The sequence below is a fragment of the Macaca fascicularis genome, chromosome X (assembly GCF_037993035.2).
Source record: "Macaca fascicularis isolate 582-1 chromosome X, T2T-MFA8v1.1".
In the NCBI taxonomy this organism is placed as follows: domain Eukaryota; kingdom Metazoa; phylum Chordata; class Mammalia; order Primates; family Cercopithecidae; genus Macaca; species Macaca fascicularis.
Window position 1 is genome coordinate 37,518,362 of NC_088395.1, and position 17,507 is coordinate 37,535,868.

Below are 17,507 nucleotides of genomic sequence, written 5' to 3' on the forward strand. Positions count from 1 at the left end.
TCTTGCTGACTATTCAGATTTCGATTCAATAGGTCTGGAGCGAAGCCTGAGATGCTGCGTTTTTAACATGCTCCTGGGTGATGTTGATGCTTCTAACCCAAGGACCACACTTTGAGTATACAAAGGACTGGAGACTGTCACCTCTACCGCCAGGTGTGTCTATGCTGAGTCCCAGAGTCCCAGATCAGTGTCCCGCACGTCCTCGGCCTTCCGCCAGGAGGGGAGGAGCCGGGGGCGGAGCGGGAGGAGTGGCGCGGGCCCCGCGTGGGTCCTGCCAGATATCACCTCGGCCCCTTGGAGAGGCAGCCGAGCTGCGGCGGCGCAGGAGGGGGCGGGTTCGGCGAGGGCGCGGCCTCTGAGAGGGGAGCGCACGATACGCATCCCCGGGATCGCCCGGGCCACTCGGGAGCCTCGCGGCAGCCCGGCGCCCCACTTGGCCATCCGCTCCTTGCCCGCCTCCTCTTGTCACCTCCCGTCTCATCCTTCTCGCTCCTTCCCCGCCGCATACACCGCCATCCGAGTGCCTCAGAGAGCCGGAGGTGGTGTGCGGGGCTGCAGGGCACGACTTCAAGCGGTCCTCAGCTCCGCACTAGCGGGCACGGGTAACAGCATGGACACCAAGCGCTGCTTCGCCAATCGCTTCGATGACTACCAGGGCAGCCTGCTGGCGGGCCAGTGTGAGGAGGCGGTGGCGCCCTTGGTCACCGCCACCATCGAGCGCATCCTCCAGGAGCTTCCCCCACTCGGGGGCGACGCGGAGGCCCGAGGGGCGACGGCCGGGGCTAGCGGCTGCCAAGGGGGGCTTTATGGCGGCGTGGCCGGAGTGGCCTACATGCTCTACCACGTCTCGCAGAGCCCGCTCTTCTCCACCGCCCGGGAACGCTATCTGCGCTCGGCTAAGCGCCTCATCGACGCGTGCGCCCGCGCTGAGGAGTGGGGCGAGCCGGACGCCGACACCCGCGCTGCCTTCCTGCTCGGGGGCGCGGGCGTGTACGCCGTGGCCACGCTCGTGTACCACGCCCTGGGCCGGTCCGACTACGTGCAGCCGCTGGGCAAGTTCCGGGCTCTGTGTGCCGTCTGCGCGCCGGTCTCCTTCCTGGAGTGCGGCTCAGACGAGCTGTTCGTGGGCCGCGCAGGCTACCTGTGTGCCGCGCTGGTGCTCAAGCAGAAACTCGCCCAGGAGGTAAGAGGTAGCCCCGGCCGCGGGAGGGCGCTCGCCGCTTGCCCGGACTCCTTGGCTCCGGCAGCACTGCCCCGGGTTGTTCTCCATCTCTTTGTTACTCTTTGTGTGGTGCTAGCATTTCGTCAGTCTCTTGAGGTCTGTCTCCTGCTTTTGTCCGTCTTCTTTCCTGTCTTTTTCAGTCTCTCGTTTGTTGAGATTCGGCGTCTGTGCGCTTTGTCCGTGTTTTTACGCTGAACGTGGCATCACTCCAGATGCCTGTTAGCTTTCTGGGGGATGACAGTGTGGCCCTTTCAAGTAAGATGAAAACCTCAGAAATGGAGGGGATTTCCTTTCCTTTGACTCTGCTGTCAAAAGCTGAGGCATCCTCGAATGTTAGAGTGCTAGAAAGTAATGGAACTTTTCGGGGCCGATGTGGAGGTAAGTTGCTTCTGGAGCCCTGGGTCTGTAACCAAGAATAACTACTCAGCCGTGGGTCTGATGTGTTTACTGTCTTGCTTACTATTCAGTTCAACCCATGGCTCTTATTAAATGCATATCTGATAGGAGTGTCCCCTTTAAAAATACATAAAGGTAGACGGAAATGTACCCGGAAATGTACCCCATTGTGGTTGCATGTGCATTATTTCACTTAAACATATTTGCTTAGGATGGGCAAGACCACAGCTTTCTTGACAGGCAGCTTTTCTTGATGAATAACTTTACAGTGGCTCCTAAAAGTGAATTGGTTTTCACATACGTATTTTTTCCTGGACTCACTTTGAAATCAGCATGTGGTTATTAGAAGAGAATATGCCAGTTCCTGTGGAGTAGGAAAAAGAACAAAACTCTGAAGGATCATAGTGACTAGAACTGAGAGGCACTTTCATTCATAATCCACTGGAGCCAGGTATTGTTCTAGGGAGGAAGTGACACATTTAACTTGGCTTTATTTAGGTGAGAAAGGCGTTTGAAGAAAAATTAAAGGTATATAGTGTTTTAAAAGAGTAATTAACTTAGATCACCTCTACAGAGGCGGACAGGTTTTTTTTTTAATAGCAGGTGAGGTTGATTCAAGTGAGAAAAAAGATGACTAAAGAAAGTGCACTGTGTTAGCTGGGCAGCAAAGATCTATGTTACAAAGTTGTCTTGAAATCGTTTACTCTGCTTCTGAGTCACTGTTGCTGCCAGCAGTTATTCAAATGCCCTTCCAGTTGTAGAAAACCTTTTAGCAGGCCACAGAGATATTTACATATCATTTGCATTGTATTTGCATCTGCTCCCCTCACCTTGTAGTCTGGCAGCAGGCGATTTTCAAAAATTTTTTTCCAATTGTTTTCCTTAATCTTGCCTCTTCCCCTTTCCATGCCTTGAGGCCTTTTCTCCAGAATGGAGTGGGAAGAGTGTGTGACCACCAGGTCACACAGGTGGAAGCAGACCAGAAGGACTCTGCCCAAAAACTGGTGGTTTGGGCCAATCTGCAACACTGAGCCACAAAGACATTTATTAAGACCTCTCTTCTGCCCTCCTGCCAAACCAGATCTATTTTTTTTTTTTTTTTTGTGCTAATCGAGTTGAGGTGCTTTGGCCCCTGCTCCCAGGAGATGGAACAAGCTTCAAGGATAAGGAAAAAAAAAAAAAAAAAAAAAAAGCCCAGCTCTTAACCTGAGCAAACCAGTTAGTTCCAGTGCCAGCTGCAGCTGTGGCAATTCAAGACTTTCTGGCTTGAAAGGTGTAGGGCAGGGGCTAAGCACGCCAGGCTGGAAGCCCTTTGAGGGGAAAGTACAAGTTTTACACACCATCCCCAACCCGCAAGTCCTAGCCAGCACAGGACTTTGCCCTCAGTAGGTGATCCATAAACCTTGATTAAATTGAATTGCGAATTTGTGTCATTTCTTTATAAATAATCTGTCAGTATGACCTGGGTTTCTTCCCCTCCGATGTCATTTATATTCACATTCCTCTGGCAGTTCCCTCAGTTAACACTCTAATTTAGATCCTCCCCACATTACTTGGCACATCTTTGCCACCTAATAAAGAGTTGAATGAATGAATCACCATATATTGGGACTGGTGCAATATACTTTGAGCTAGAATCTCCCACTCGAGCCGTTCCATCTACCCCTAAGAAACAAATATTTCAAAAGACACTTTTCATCATGTTATTTCCCTGCTCAGCATACTGCAGTGGCTCCCTATTACTTTTTCTCCAGTGGCTTGTCATCTCACAGTTAAAGTTACGATTCTTAAAAATAGCTGAGAAGGCCCCACATGATCTAGCCTCCTACACACCTACTCTACTCCTTGCTCATTCTTCTTCAACCACACTGGCCGTGTTACTGTTTTAGTTACTTTCCTGTCTCAGGCTGTTTGTTCTTACGGTTCTTTCTACTTGGAACACTCCCTCTAATTATTTATAGCTAGATTTCTGACCTTGTATAGGTGTGTATGTGTGTATATATATACACACACACATAAAAATATTTTTTTTTTTTTGAGACAGGGTCTCAGTCTGTCACCCAGGCTGCAGTGCAGTGGTGCAACCATGGCTTACTGTAGCCTCGACCTCCTGGGCTCAGGTGATCCTCCTACCTCAGCCTCCCAAGTAGGTGACACCACAGGCATGCGCCACCACACCCGGCTAATTTTTTGTATTTTTTGTAGAGACAGAGTTTTACTATATTGCCTATGCTGTTCTGGAACTCCTGGGCTCAAGTGATCTGCCCGCCTCAGTCTCTTAAAGTGCTGGGATGACAGTCATGAGCCACTGTGCCTGGCCTTGTATAGGTCTTTACTTCCTCGCTGAGGCCTTTCCTGACTACCCTATTTAAAATTGCAACCCGATCCTCAACTTATCCCCCTTTAGTGATTTGTTTTACTTAAGTTGTTTATTTATGTCTTTGCCAATTAGAATGTAAGCTCCATAAGGGTAGACATTTTTGGTTTCATTGATGTTCATTGCCAAGACTGCCTGGCACATTTTTAGATACCCAGCTTTGTGTGTGTTTGCAAATATCACTCAGTTTTAGTGGTGTCCCATTTATCAATATTTTCCTTTATGATGGTAGTTTTGGTGTCATGTCTAAAGAAATCTTTTCCCACTGCCAAAGTTTCAGTAAATATTTGTTAAATGAATGAATGAATGAATTATAGTTTCTTTCCATTATTTTTCTTGGCTTAAGCTCAACCAATAAAGCAGTGCTTATTAAACTTTAATGTGCTTAGAAATCACCTGCAGATCTTATAGAGCTGCAAGTTCCTGGGTGATGCTGATATTGCGGGTCCATAGAGCATGCTCTGAATAGCAAGGCAATACTGTGCTGCATAGATTTTAGCATTATAACTGCCACCTCTATTAAGGCATACTGTAAGACATCATTCTATGAAGCTTGATAGGTTTATTTAAAACGTCTGTAGTTTAGAATGCTGATTACTATATCCTACCTTTCACTCTAAATACCCACAAGAGGAATTGCTCTCAGGTTGTAGAGACAGTAATAGTTGTGTGACTCCTGGCAATTGATTGAATTGTAAAAATCTTCAAAATATGTCATGTAACTGATTCTGTTTGTCACTTTGTGTTGGCTACTAGGGAGTGTATGGCTAGAATTGTGGTCCCTATAAGCTAGCATACAGTACCTTAGCAGATCTGTATTTATGTGTAGACGTTTCTCCTGGGTTTATCTAATTTGTTTCTTCCTTAGTTTACCCTTTTCTAGGTTCTTTTCTTTTGATTTGATTTTGTTGTTTGTATTTATGCTTACAAGGTTCAGATATAAGAAAAAAATGTATATGTATGTGGCAAGATACATACACATGTATTTTCACTTAACTTGGCCTGTATTTTCACTTAACTTGGCCTTCCTGGAATAGCTCCAAGGATTTCTTAGGCAGATATCCTTGAGCAACGGGGCATTGAAGTCTCCAGAAATCATGCCAGATAAACTTATATTGGGTCTATTCGACTTTCCACTGATTGGTGGAAATGGAGCGGACAATGGCAGAGGGATTATGGGGAGACCTGGGATCTCAGTTAAAATAATAACTCTGCCACTAAATGATCTTGGAAAAATATTTTAACATCGTTGAGCCTTAATTTCCTCACCTGTAAATTGATTAATAAGAGCTTCTTCATTGACTCGTTCTGGTTTTCATTCATTCATTCCGTGAACGTCAGGTTTCTACATGGTGTGAGGCAACTTACTAGATGCTTCGATTCAGTAGTGAACAAAAAATACAAGTCTGTTGGTGAAGAAAAAAATAACATCAGTCCTTTTAGTTAAGTGCTCTTAAGGATGTAATCAGGAACTAATTGAGGACAGGTGGGAAAGGGGAGGGCTGCTGTTTGGTAGGAAAGCTTCTCTGTGGAGGCAACGTCCTGGCTTATCACTAGAGCATGGGAACCAAGTGGCTGCGCTAAGAACAGGCATTCCAGGCAGAGGGCAAGAGCCCCTAAGGTAGGAAATGACTTGGACATTTCAAAGAAATAGAAGGAGGCTAGCATGGCTGGAGGAGACAGAGAGCAGGGCATAGAGGAGTTTGAAACCATGGAAGGAGACATGAGCAGGGTAAAACCAGATCCTGGAGGCTCAAGTTAGTCAAAGTTAGGAGTCTGCATTTGTTTTGTGTTTAAAGGAGGAAATATCTTGATCTAACTTACCTTTTAGAAAGATGACCCCAGTTTTCTGTATTAAGAGTGGATTGACAATATTAAGAATGATAACAAGCGGGACTGGTTATGGGGGTGTAAACCCCTTTTGTGCCAAGGACTCCTTGTCAGTCTGGTGAAACCTATAGGACCTCTTCTTAGGATAATATTTTTAAATGCATAAAAGAAAACACACAGAATTACAAAGGAAGTCAAGTATATTGCAGCCCCGTTACCAAAACATTTTTAAAATGTGTGAGCAGTAGCGTATGTGCTCCTTTACTAACACATTAAATAAGATTTTACGGCAGGTCTAATGATTATGATACTTTTGAAACAGTGATGAGAGTCAATGATATTTTGAGATACCTTCCACAGCTGCAGCGTGGCATGCATATATCTGTGATTTCTATAGGTGACAAAGTCACAAGTACAACTAGTGGTTTGTGGTTTACATTTGTAAGGAAATGCTAAGTTGTTTAAGTAAGGCGGGAAACATGTAGATGTGATTTTATTTCCCCAGCCAAAGGAGACTGGTTTGGAAGTTGCTGTGATGACCAGTCCTAGATAAAGTACCTAGCACAGTGCTTGGCACATAGTAGCTGCTAAATGGAATCAATGGTAGCCTTTTTCGCTACTACTAACAGAAAACCTAAGGTAATTCTGAATATCAGATAGAAAATGATACTCAATATGACGTACCTATCTTCCTGCTGTGATTTGAAAACAACAACAACAACAGCAAATTACTGCAAAGTTGTTAATTGGGTCTTTGGCTCATTTCTAAGGCAGGTGGTTGGCAGCTGTATAAGGGGCAATGCTTTTAGCTGTAAATAACAAAATGTCTAATAAAAAGTCATCTAAATAATAACATTTATTATGTGGAAGTGGAAAACTAGGCCACTCCAGGATTGTTTCAGCAACTCAGGAGAGTTATCCAAATCCAAGCTCTTTCCAGCTGTTTTCTCTGCTGTTCTCAGTGTTTGAGCTGTTTCACCTTTCAATGTTGTAACATGGCTGCTGTCATTGCAAACATTGTGTTCCCCTAACTGCAGTAGTGAGGAAAGGTCTGAGGCTTTTTTTCCCCTGCATCTTTTTCTAAAGTCATGTAGAACATTCTATCCTAGAAGAATTTCCCTTCTGACTCATTGCGCAGCGCTTGGTCATTAGCCAGTTCTAGTTTCAGGGAGGCTGGGAAGGCCGGTGTTTTTATTTTTAACCTCGATCATTGACAGGTACCGACACGAAAACAGGGAGAAGGAAATGGTTGTTTGTTGGTTACCAAAGCATCTGCCCTTTGGCGTCCCTTGGCAAGGTCTGTCTTGTGACCTCCTTTATCCGTTCGCTTTTCCTCCCTTTGGTGTTTCTCTTGCCTTTTCCACGTCATCTCCATGTGTCATGACACCTGTAAGGCATCTTGTTTTTGCTGTCAGCTAGCTGCCAATTAAATAAAAGCTAAGATATTAACTGTTAATCAAGATTTAAACTAGTAAAGTTTGGGGAATATATTTTATGGCAGCAACTGCATTTTTCCTACCTTTTCTTAAAAAGTATTTCTCTCACCAAAGATATAAAACAAAATGAGTCTTTAAATTGTTTAAAATTTGTTTTAGGCCTGGCACGGTGGCTCATGCCTCTAATCCCAGCACTTTGGGAGGCCGAGGTGGGCAGATCACATGAGGTCAGGAGTTCGAGACCAGCCTGGACAACATAGTGAAACCCTGTCTCTACTAAAAATACAAAAATTAGCTGGGCATGTGGTAGGTGCCTGTAATCCTAGCTACTCAGGAGACTGAGGCAGGAGAATTGGTTGAACCTGGGAGGCGGAGGTTGCAGTGAGCCGAGACTGCACCACTATACTCCAGCCTGGGTGACAGAGTGAGACTCCATCTCCAAAAAAAAAAAAAAAAAAAAAAAATTTGTTTTAAAAGTTAACATTTAAAAAAAATTTTTAGAAGTCTATTCCATAAAATACCTGTATTTTATCCACTTATACAAATTATCATATTATACATATATTATGCAACTTGCTTTCTTGCTTAATGTACATTGGACATCTTTGCATATTGTATACAGAGATGTAACATTCTTTATACTGGTTTAATAGTTATACTATAATTTAACCCTTATTGATGGACATTAGGTTGATTCCAGTTTTTTCTCCTTTTTTTGCTATCACAAATAGTGCCATAAATAATATACATGCATATACATATACAGTAGTCCTGCCGTATCTGCCAGGGATATGTTCCAAGACCGCCAGTGGATGCCTGGAACCATGGATAGTACCAAATGCTATATATACTGCTTTTCTGATCTGATACCCAAGACTCCTAGAGACACCTACTAAGTGACCAAGGGGCAGGTGGTTTACAGAGTGGATATGCTGGAAAAAGGGATGATTCATGTCCCAGGTGGGAAGGAGCAGGATGTCCCCAAATTTTATCACACTACTCAGAATGGCATGAAATTTAAAACTTATGAATTGTTTATTTCTGGAATTTTCCACATAGTATTTTTGGACCCCGGATGTCTGCTGGTAACTGAAACCACAGAAAGCAAAACCTTGGATAAAAGAGGATTGCTGTAAAATGCATATATATATAACGTATACATGTAATATATGTGTGTGTATATATATCTTTTCATATATGTATTTTTACCAACTTTTGCAAGTATCTATGTAGGGTAAATTTTTAAAACACAATTGCTGGGTCAAAATTGACATATATTTTTTATTTGATAGAGGATTATCAAATTGCCCTCCAAAAATGTTCTACCAATTTCTATTCCCTCCACCAGCATTTGGGAGTACCTGTGTTCTCACTGGGTTTCATCAGAATTTTTAGTATATGCCAAACTGACAAGTAGAAAATTAGGATGGAGATTTCCAGGGTAGAAACTGAGTCCCCTTATTGTTTCTTTCAACTTTTACCAAACAAAATGCGTGTGAGGAATTTCATTCAGTCTTTGGATTTGAGCGGTTCCCACTTTTTAGGCAGGTGTGTGTTGCATACGCCTAAGTAAACCCTGAAGTGTGGCTTGAAATGACGGCAGGGTTGGGCAAGCTGGATTTTTGTAGGCTGGGTCCAATTCCTAATTGGCTGATTACAGATCCACCAGGAAGCAGGCACTTCTATGGGCTACAGCTTAGACCCTTTGTTATCCATGACCCAGAACCCAGTGAGTGCTAAAATGTCGTGATGTAATAAGGATTAACAATGATTGATCACTTATTTCCACACACTATTGTAAGTTTTTTTCATGTATTATGTCACTTTTCAAAATGTACCTAAGTGTAATTTTGTTTGTTAAAATTTTTTTATTTTTAATTCCTAATCATTGTATGTATTTATGGGGTACAATGTGATGTTTTGATACATGTGTACATTGTGGAATGAGCAAATCAGGCTAATTAACATCTCCATCACCTGACATACTTATTATCATTTCTTTGTGGTGAGAACATTTAAAATCCACTTTTAGCAACTTTGAAGTATAGAATACATTATTATTAACTACAGCAGAAGATCATTGAAACTTATTCCTCCTGTGTAATTAAAACTTCATACCCTTTTACCAACTTTTCCCCTTTCCCTCCCCATCTCTCCCCACCCACCTCCAGCTTCTGGCAATTACCATTATACTCTCACCTTCTATGAGTTTCACTTTTTGAGATTCTACATAGATGTCACTTAATACTACCAACAACCTTATAACATGGGCACCGTTATTATCTCGATCATATCCAGTAGGGAAACTGAGGCACAGAGAGGTTGAGAAACTTGTTCCAGATCACACGGCAAGTCAGTGGCAGAGATGGGGTTCCATCTTCCCTAGGCTGGTTGCCAAATCTGTGATTTCAATTGGTGATCCTCATATTTTAATGTGCATGCAAACCCCAGGGATCTTGTTAAAAATCAGCTTTTAGCTCAGTGAGTCTGGAGTGTGACTCATGATTCTGCATCTCTACTGAGCTTCAGGTGATGCCGCTCTTGCTGGTATATGGAACAAACTTGAGCACAACACTCTGAATTACATTTTCCCCCCAATGTTATGGGGTTGCCTGTCAACAAATGTAACTGCTCCTGCAAACTTCGTGATTTTTCATCATTTTCTCTTGTACTGAGGATGACTTCTTCCATAGGTGCAAGAATACCAGCTCTCTGGTTTGTGGGTTATACTGAAGGAAAGAGTCACTTCCTGGTGCATCTCCTTGTAGGTTTAAGGGATATGTTGACATCTATTGAATGAAAGAGCAAATGCAAGGATTTCTTTTTCCTAATAGGTGTAATTTTTCACTGTATACAGCAAGTTTTTAGAATTCCTTTAAAGGCCCAAACAAACCATATCCCAGCAGTTTTAAATTATTTCATGATAATTCAAGAGACACCTTATTATGACATTCCCAAACAGAAGACATGAGCCTGATAATCATGATACCAAGCCTATTTTAGTCATTCCATTTTACCTGTTTGATGTAAAGTAGTGCTTCTCTCCAACTCTAAATTAATTTAAACTTAAAATGATCAGACATCTTCCTTTTTATTTTCTAATCACAATGATTTAACAGACCTACTCAAAATAATGTAGAAAGCTTTAGATACAGTTTATTTATATCTTTTCATCTGTTAATATACATTCCACTAAAACCCAAACTTATTATTTGTATTATAATTATTTAAAGAGAACATAGTTCATAATTTTTTGTTACAGAGTAAATGGAAAAATAAACACAGTAAAACTTGTTTTAAATGAACTTAATTATTTATTTTGCCAATAACTAAACTCACAGTGCTCTATAAGGATATTGTTTTAATGGAATTTTATTACATGTATTGGCCTTTGAATGTGAAAATGATAGATTATATTAATTTCTTACTAACTTCTTCTCTAATTACACTTTTGCTGGTTAATTTAGTAAATGATGTTTGTCGTGTGATTGGCTGCAACACAATATGCAATGGATTTCCTCCAAGTGACAGGGCAGTTCTGTAGTTTCCCCACATGGTGATGGTCTCTAGGTAAACTGGTCCAACAGTTCATGATGTGTCCAAGTCTTTTTCTTCATGATTCAACTTTACAAGTTCATCTCTGACCACCAGTCAAGTACCATGTCTTGATTAGTTTGTCTCATAAAAAAACGAGTTGTTCTTATTATACACACACACGCACACAGATATATATATATATATGCATGTGTATATAAGATACACACGCACCATCACTAAATGCTTCCTAATTATTTTCTTTATGGTTTTACTTACTAGGGAAACCTACCAAGATAACAGGCCCATTATTCTTGGGGTGCTAGCCACTTGATCAAACTGAATTCTCAAGAAGTATTTGATCTTTCTTTTTGCAAGCTGAATAAAGGAGTGTTTTGTGTAAGATCAGATTTTCCTTTCTGAATAGCCTTAACCATTCAACGAACCAGAGAAATGAACGACTTTGGCCTGTTAAAGTGTGAGTATGGCTATCTGGGTCATAAAGAAACTGTTTTTCAGATGAGAGACAAAGTCTTACAGACTTCATTGGTAAAAACATCTAAATGAGAGGTGGCAAAACAAATATTTGTCATGGCATTATGTGCTGTTAGCTGTTCCTGTGCCCATCTGCTGGCCCCATTGCTTTGCGTGGAATGGATTCCCTGTGCTCAGTGGTGTGTTGAAATCTGGTGTCTATGGCAACAAAAGCATCACCAATCTCAAAGCAAGCACTGTCGGGACCAGCTGAATCTCCCCACTCACACAACGACTTTAGGAAAGGAGACACATTCTAACAGACTTTACAGCTATCCAAGGCCAAAGAGATCCAGTGTCCAACCAGAAAGGACGTATTGTCCTCATGCATATATCATTAACATAATCTTGCTTTTTAAAATGTTTTTTTTTCTTGTGAGGCAAAGAGAATTGCACATTTATTACAAATTGCAATTGTTGAAATAGGCTGGACTCTCAATGAAGACATTAAAGCATGATAGTTAAGAACAGTCTTTTCAGATTCAGGTAGCCTTGGGATTGTCAGACTCCATTGCAATATCTGATTGATTTTAAGCAAGTTATTTAGCATCTCTGAGGCTTAATTTCTTCACCAACAAAATGCAATTCAAGCAGCACCTACCTCATAGGTGTGCTATGATGGGCCACTGAGAATGTGTGGTAATGTGCTTGGCAGAGGATGCTCCCAAGCATAGACTAAGAATTCCCTGTGTCAGCCATGATTTTGAGTATTGGTGGGCTTCAGCATAGGGTGATGAGACAGTGTAACTGCATTTTCACTGAGATGGAGTACTCCTCCAAATATCAGTATGTGTGGTTTTTTCTTTTCTTTTCTTTTTTTTTCCTTGAATCTATCTGACAGCTATAAACCCTCCTTCAACCTACTGCTTGGTGGAGACAGTGGCTGCCAGTGTTCTGGATGTTGATTCTGAGTATTGTTGGGCTTTAGCATAGGGTGCTAAAACACTCTGCATTGATTAAATAGCATATGTATTCTTTTGGATGTTCAGCCAGTCTGTCTAATATTCCCTGTGGTGGCATTCAGAGCTGCTGTGTCCCGGATGGCAACAGCAAAGCTTTGAGATTTTCACACAGAAGTCATAAAGGGCTGGGGGGAAGCCCTCTGCTCTGCCATGCAGGAGATTAAGCTGAGCTGCTCAGGCAGATTATATGTCAAAGGAAATTGAGTGGGTGGGCATCACCCCTAAACAAGGACTTGTGTGAATTACTCTGCACTTCCTCCAGGGAAAGCACTCTTTTCTCTTTTAAAAACTGTAGGATCTTTGCAGTGTTATAAGAATTGGCTTTCCTGTCTCTCTGATATGTGCTCCTTGGAGTAAATCACCTGATTGGCTTGAAGATACTGTAAATTGCCATACAGGTGATGTTGGAATATTTGCTTCTTACTGTTCCCCACTCCAACCTCCTATTCTGAGTGGTGGATTCAATGAGCTATTTTTTGCTCTCAAGTTCTCTTCTTTGTTTCTAGAGATAATTTGCTTCCATGGCACTAATTCAGAATTTCAGAGGAATTTCAATAGTAGTGACACTGTCAAAGTGACAACTTCAAATGAGTTTTCCTCAGCAAATGTTCCAGGTCGTGTACATTTATTAGCTTGTTTCAGAAAAGGGTTAATACAATCAAGGATTCTTTCAAGTGTTTCTTCAGCTTCTGGGCTCAGAAAGTATTTTTTTCTTGCATGAATTGACTTCTCTATTAGTATTTGAAAGCTATGTGATATAAAGCTATGTGACTCACTGTCAGTTTTACAAACTTAAATCTGCACTTCACTCTTTCATTCGTAGCTCCTATTTATATTCATTTATCACATAATGCTCTTGATATTAACAACTACACTACTCTAATAATAAAGCTATAATTATGACTTTTCCCTATCCCTAATTGGGGATAGGGGTGCCATGTGTATTGATTAGCTCTGCTTATGATCTTCAATACCACACCAACTGGGTTCTAAGTCTTGGCTTTAATCTCCATGTGGGTCTATTTTTTTTTTTCTGACACAAGAGTTTCTTACACTTGAACATGCATTCGAATCCCTCGAGGGTTTGTTAAAACACACATTGCTGGGCTGTACTCCCTAAGTTTCTGGAGATGGGCCTGAAAATTTTCACTTTTAACAAGTTCCCAGTGATACTGCTGCAGCTGCTGCTGGTCTGGGGAATACATTTCGAGAACAAATTTCCTGAGTAGCTAGGATTACAGGCACCTACAACCACCCTTAACCTTGGCCAAACATCTCTGAAATGTGGGAACTAGGTGAGGGCATATGGCAGCAGTACCATAAACTTATCACCACCAGAAAATAAATCAAAGGATAAGACTTACTATGTGACAGGCACTATGATAAGCATCTTTTCTTCATTTTACAGGTGAGAAAATTGTGACTTAGAGAGGTTTAGTAACTTGCCTAATATCACACAGCTAGTAAAGTAGTAGAACCCACGTTTGTCTGACCATATAACTTCTTAATTTCTATAGATTTAAGTCAGGTAAACCGTCCGCATGTTTTTCTACTAAAGCACACACTTCCAAGAGGATCTTGGGCTTGCACCACAAGATGTTTGGAAGAATAGCCTGAACTCAACTCAACACTAGAAAGGTTCAGCAATTGGAGGTTCTAGGCATCTCTGGTGGTAGTGGGGGTGTGGGTCAGGTATGAAAACAGAATTAGTTGCAAGTTTGATAAACAGTGGTTAGACTCCCAGATACTTTCCCAAATCTGAGCAACCAGATGATGGTCTTAGGCCAGGTTTCCCAAAGTTGACCTTGAGATGTGGATTCATATGGAATTGTTTATTAAGGAAGTGTTCCAAGGAGAAAGCAGTATGAGAATGGGGAAAGTAGGAAGCAGTGAATGGAAGGAAACGAAGCAAGAGTGTGATCTTAGGCTAAATTCCAGTCTCTGTCTCATCTTGTAGGGAAGCTCTGGAGTGTATATTACACTCTAGACTGGAGGTACACTCTTGTACCAGTAATGAGCTCCAGCTGGCGGTGGGGGTATGTAAATTTTCAGGTACTACCGACTCTCTTGGCATGCTGCTGAAGTTGCCCTTGTAGCCCAAAAGTAGGGCTCTGAAGAAGCCTGCAGGTGAGAGTTGTTAGAAGCAAAGTATATGGACATAGGGGGATGGCTTCAAAGAACTGATAAAGAAGCATCTGAGAAGGTTTGGTAGGGAAACCTGCAGTTCCTCCACCTGGGCCCTCCACACCTTAGTAGAAGCCTTGAGATTCACTTTTTTGACAGATTGAATTAGAGAAACTCAGCTTTGAGGCCCAAGGCACAGTCAAGGGCAGAGATGTGGTACTTCACTGAAAGCAGAATGACATGAAAGTTTACATGCTGAATTGTGGGCACCTCCCTCCTGCACACACATTTAGTTAACCTCTTCCTCAAATCCACATTCAGAACATTGGCAGCCACTGCCTCCAACAAGCAGTTGGTTGAAGGACGACATATGGTTGTCAGATACATTCATGAAGAAAGAACCACAGATACAGACATTTGGAGGATTACTCCATCCCAGTGTGAATGCAGGTACACTGTCTCATCGCACTATGCTAAAGCCAGCCAACTGGGTAGCCCTTTCCCGTACCCAGAGTTGCCAGTGAGCTTCTTAGGATGAAACTGTTAAATAGGAACTGTCATTCAAAAGACATTTGAGGAACGTGTCTGATTTAAAAGGCAGCGATGGTAACAAAATATACAAATAGGAAAGCCAATCTTGGAGGAAACAGATAATACTGCATAAGAAAATTTCCAAATGCCCAAACCTATAATTAATATTGTCAGAGAGGAAAGTAAACATGACTGAAATGAAAGTAGGATATTATTGAAAGGAATATTGAGAGAACAGAAAAGAACGCTTAGAAATTAAAAAAAAGCAGAAATAAAAATAATTCGACGCAAAAATTAGAATATTAAGTTGAATAAATGTCCCTGAAAGTTCAACCAAAAGACAATGAGATTGATAATAAGAAAAAAGATTAGAGAAGTCCAACCTCTGTCTAATAGTCAGTCCCAATTAAAAGAGAATTAAGTGAAAGAGGAAAATTATGAGAAAAAGCAAGAATATTTTTATAAGTGAAATACATGAGTTGCCAGATTTAAGAGACCCACCAGCATATTGGATGGAAAAACAATAAAGAAGAGACTCTAAAAATTTCCAAAAAGGAAAAATCCTGGTTCCAAACAAGGATTAGCATTGGAATTGTCATAGCAACTTAGAAATTTAAAAAACAGTGAAGCAAGGTCTCCAAAATTCATAGAGAAAATTCTAAACTAGAATTCTGTAGCAGCCAAAATTATCAATCAAGTATGGAAGTAGAAAACATATCTTTAGCTATGCAAGGTCTCCAAAAAGATACCTTTTTATAGTTTGTCAAAAACTACAGAGGGAATGAACCAAAACGTTGGCAAATATGGAATCACAAAACCTGAGGCCCCAATACCAGGGGGTCATAGGGAACGTCCAGGGTAGTAGTAAAAGGACAGTCCAGGATCACGGCTGGGTAGTAATACCAAGGGAAGAAAAAGGAGACAAAAGTAGTCCTAATTGCACATGATATTGCTCAATGAATATTGATTTAGCCAAATAATGTGATACTATTATTTTGGGTAGGTAAGAAAGGAGAAGTATGTATGGAGATATTATAAAAAAGCTAAAGTTTCATTTTCCATGTTAGCAGATTAATATAGAATGCCTAAATGAACACCTAAAGACATGGTTGTATAAGGATGTCATTTAAAAAATATGGAGATAAGTTTCTAGAAAAATATACAGATAAATGTGTTTTAATTTTTTGCCTCAAAGGAGTTGATATATGGGTGGGAATAGGTGGGGGCAGGAGCCTGCTATTATTTTGAAGAACTCTTGACTTTTAAAACAATGCACATATATTTCTTTGAGAAATATAAACATCAAGAAAATAGATGAGGACTCCTTAACTGACTTTACCTGTGCTTTTGGGCCATTATTTATACACACTCTGTTTTGTTCTCTCATTTACCCTCTTCCAGCTTAATGATTAAACAGCGTTGTTGGAGAACATTTATAGAATGCCATCTAATAACAGAAATGATGTGGTCATTTATGGATAAAGTTTGTCAACAAACATTTCCCCATCAAAAATATGGCTTGATATATCCGTTATATCCTTATAAGCCATACTAGATTAAGATTTAATGCTGATGTTTTATTAGTAGAATAAAGAGTTGAATACCTCTCTGTTGATTCAAATCTTCATGTGATTTTATTTACACAGTTGTGCCTTCCCTAGTAAAGTATTGAGTTAAAAATGAGGACTGGACCTATATTAAGCTTCTACCCAGCGAGAAGGGGTATGGGGATAAGGCCCAGTTAAAATAATTGAAAGTGAAAAGATAGATGATTAGAATACAATAACTGGTTCAACCACTTTATCTAAAGCAGAGCAGGAATAACAGTTTTTCGTGGCAGTGGCTCTAAGATGCTCCAAGTTTTTAAAATGCTTTCAAGTCATTGCAACCAAGATAAACTGATAATTACATAGAACATTAAGTTGCTAAGTGCTTTTTACATAAGCTGTCCTATTTAATTCTTGCGATGTCTCCTCAAGTTGGATATTATTACCACATTCATTTTCAGAATAGAAAATAGAAAACATTGCAGAGAGGTTAAGTAGCTTTCCAAAGGTTATATGGTTGAGAAGTAGAATAATGATAACATTTATTGCCCAAGCAGGATACTTTTGACAGGCACCAACCAGTGGGGAGTCTAACAACAGATACAACCCAAGATTTACCTATGGGACTTATGGCTCCCAACTGATAAGAGATGGAGCCTCGTCCAGAACTCAGGTTCTTCTCCAAAGTTGTGAACTTTCTGCTGCCTTGGGCTGGTAGTACCATTAGTGTTAAACGAAATTCCACATTACCTAATTATACCAATGAATGTTGACTGAATGGCAATTGTTTTTGTTTGTTGAGAGAACTTTCATGGGAGTGGGCAGAGCTTCTAAACCAGTCTTGGGGATTCAGGACTGAATTAGTTGCTTACTGTCACTCTAGACTCACCAAAGTAGCTTGAAAACTTGTAGAGGGAAGGTGTATGGGGGGCATTCAAGTATAGGTTAGAAATCCTGAATAGAACATAATAAAAGGACTGGTAGTGCGATGCTGGAGACAAGCATGGATGGTTA

At 41.0% G+C, this 17,507-nt stretch overlaps 1 protein-coding gene across 2 annotated transcripts in view; it reads left to right on the forward strand.

Moving 5' to 3' along the window:
• The first annotated feature begins 276 nt into the window (after positions 1–276).
• LANCL3 (LanC like family member 3) overlaps positions 277–17,507 on the forward strand; it is a 95,504-nt gene continuing 78,273 nt past the window's right edge. For both annotated transcript variants that reach the window (XM_005593275.5, XM_074029451.1), the window contains exon 1: positions 277–1,183. In XM_005593275.5, coding sequence (XP_005593332.1) covers positions 611–1,183 — 573 coding nt within the window. In that variant the 5' untranslated portion in view covers positions 277–610. The remainder of the gene's footprint in view (positions 1,184–17,507) is intronic.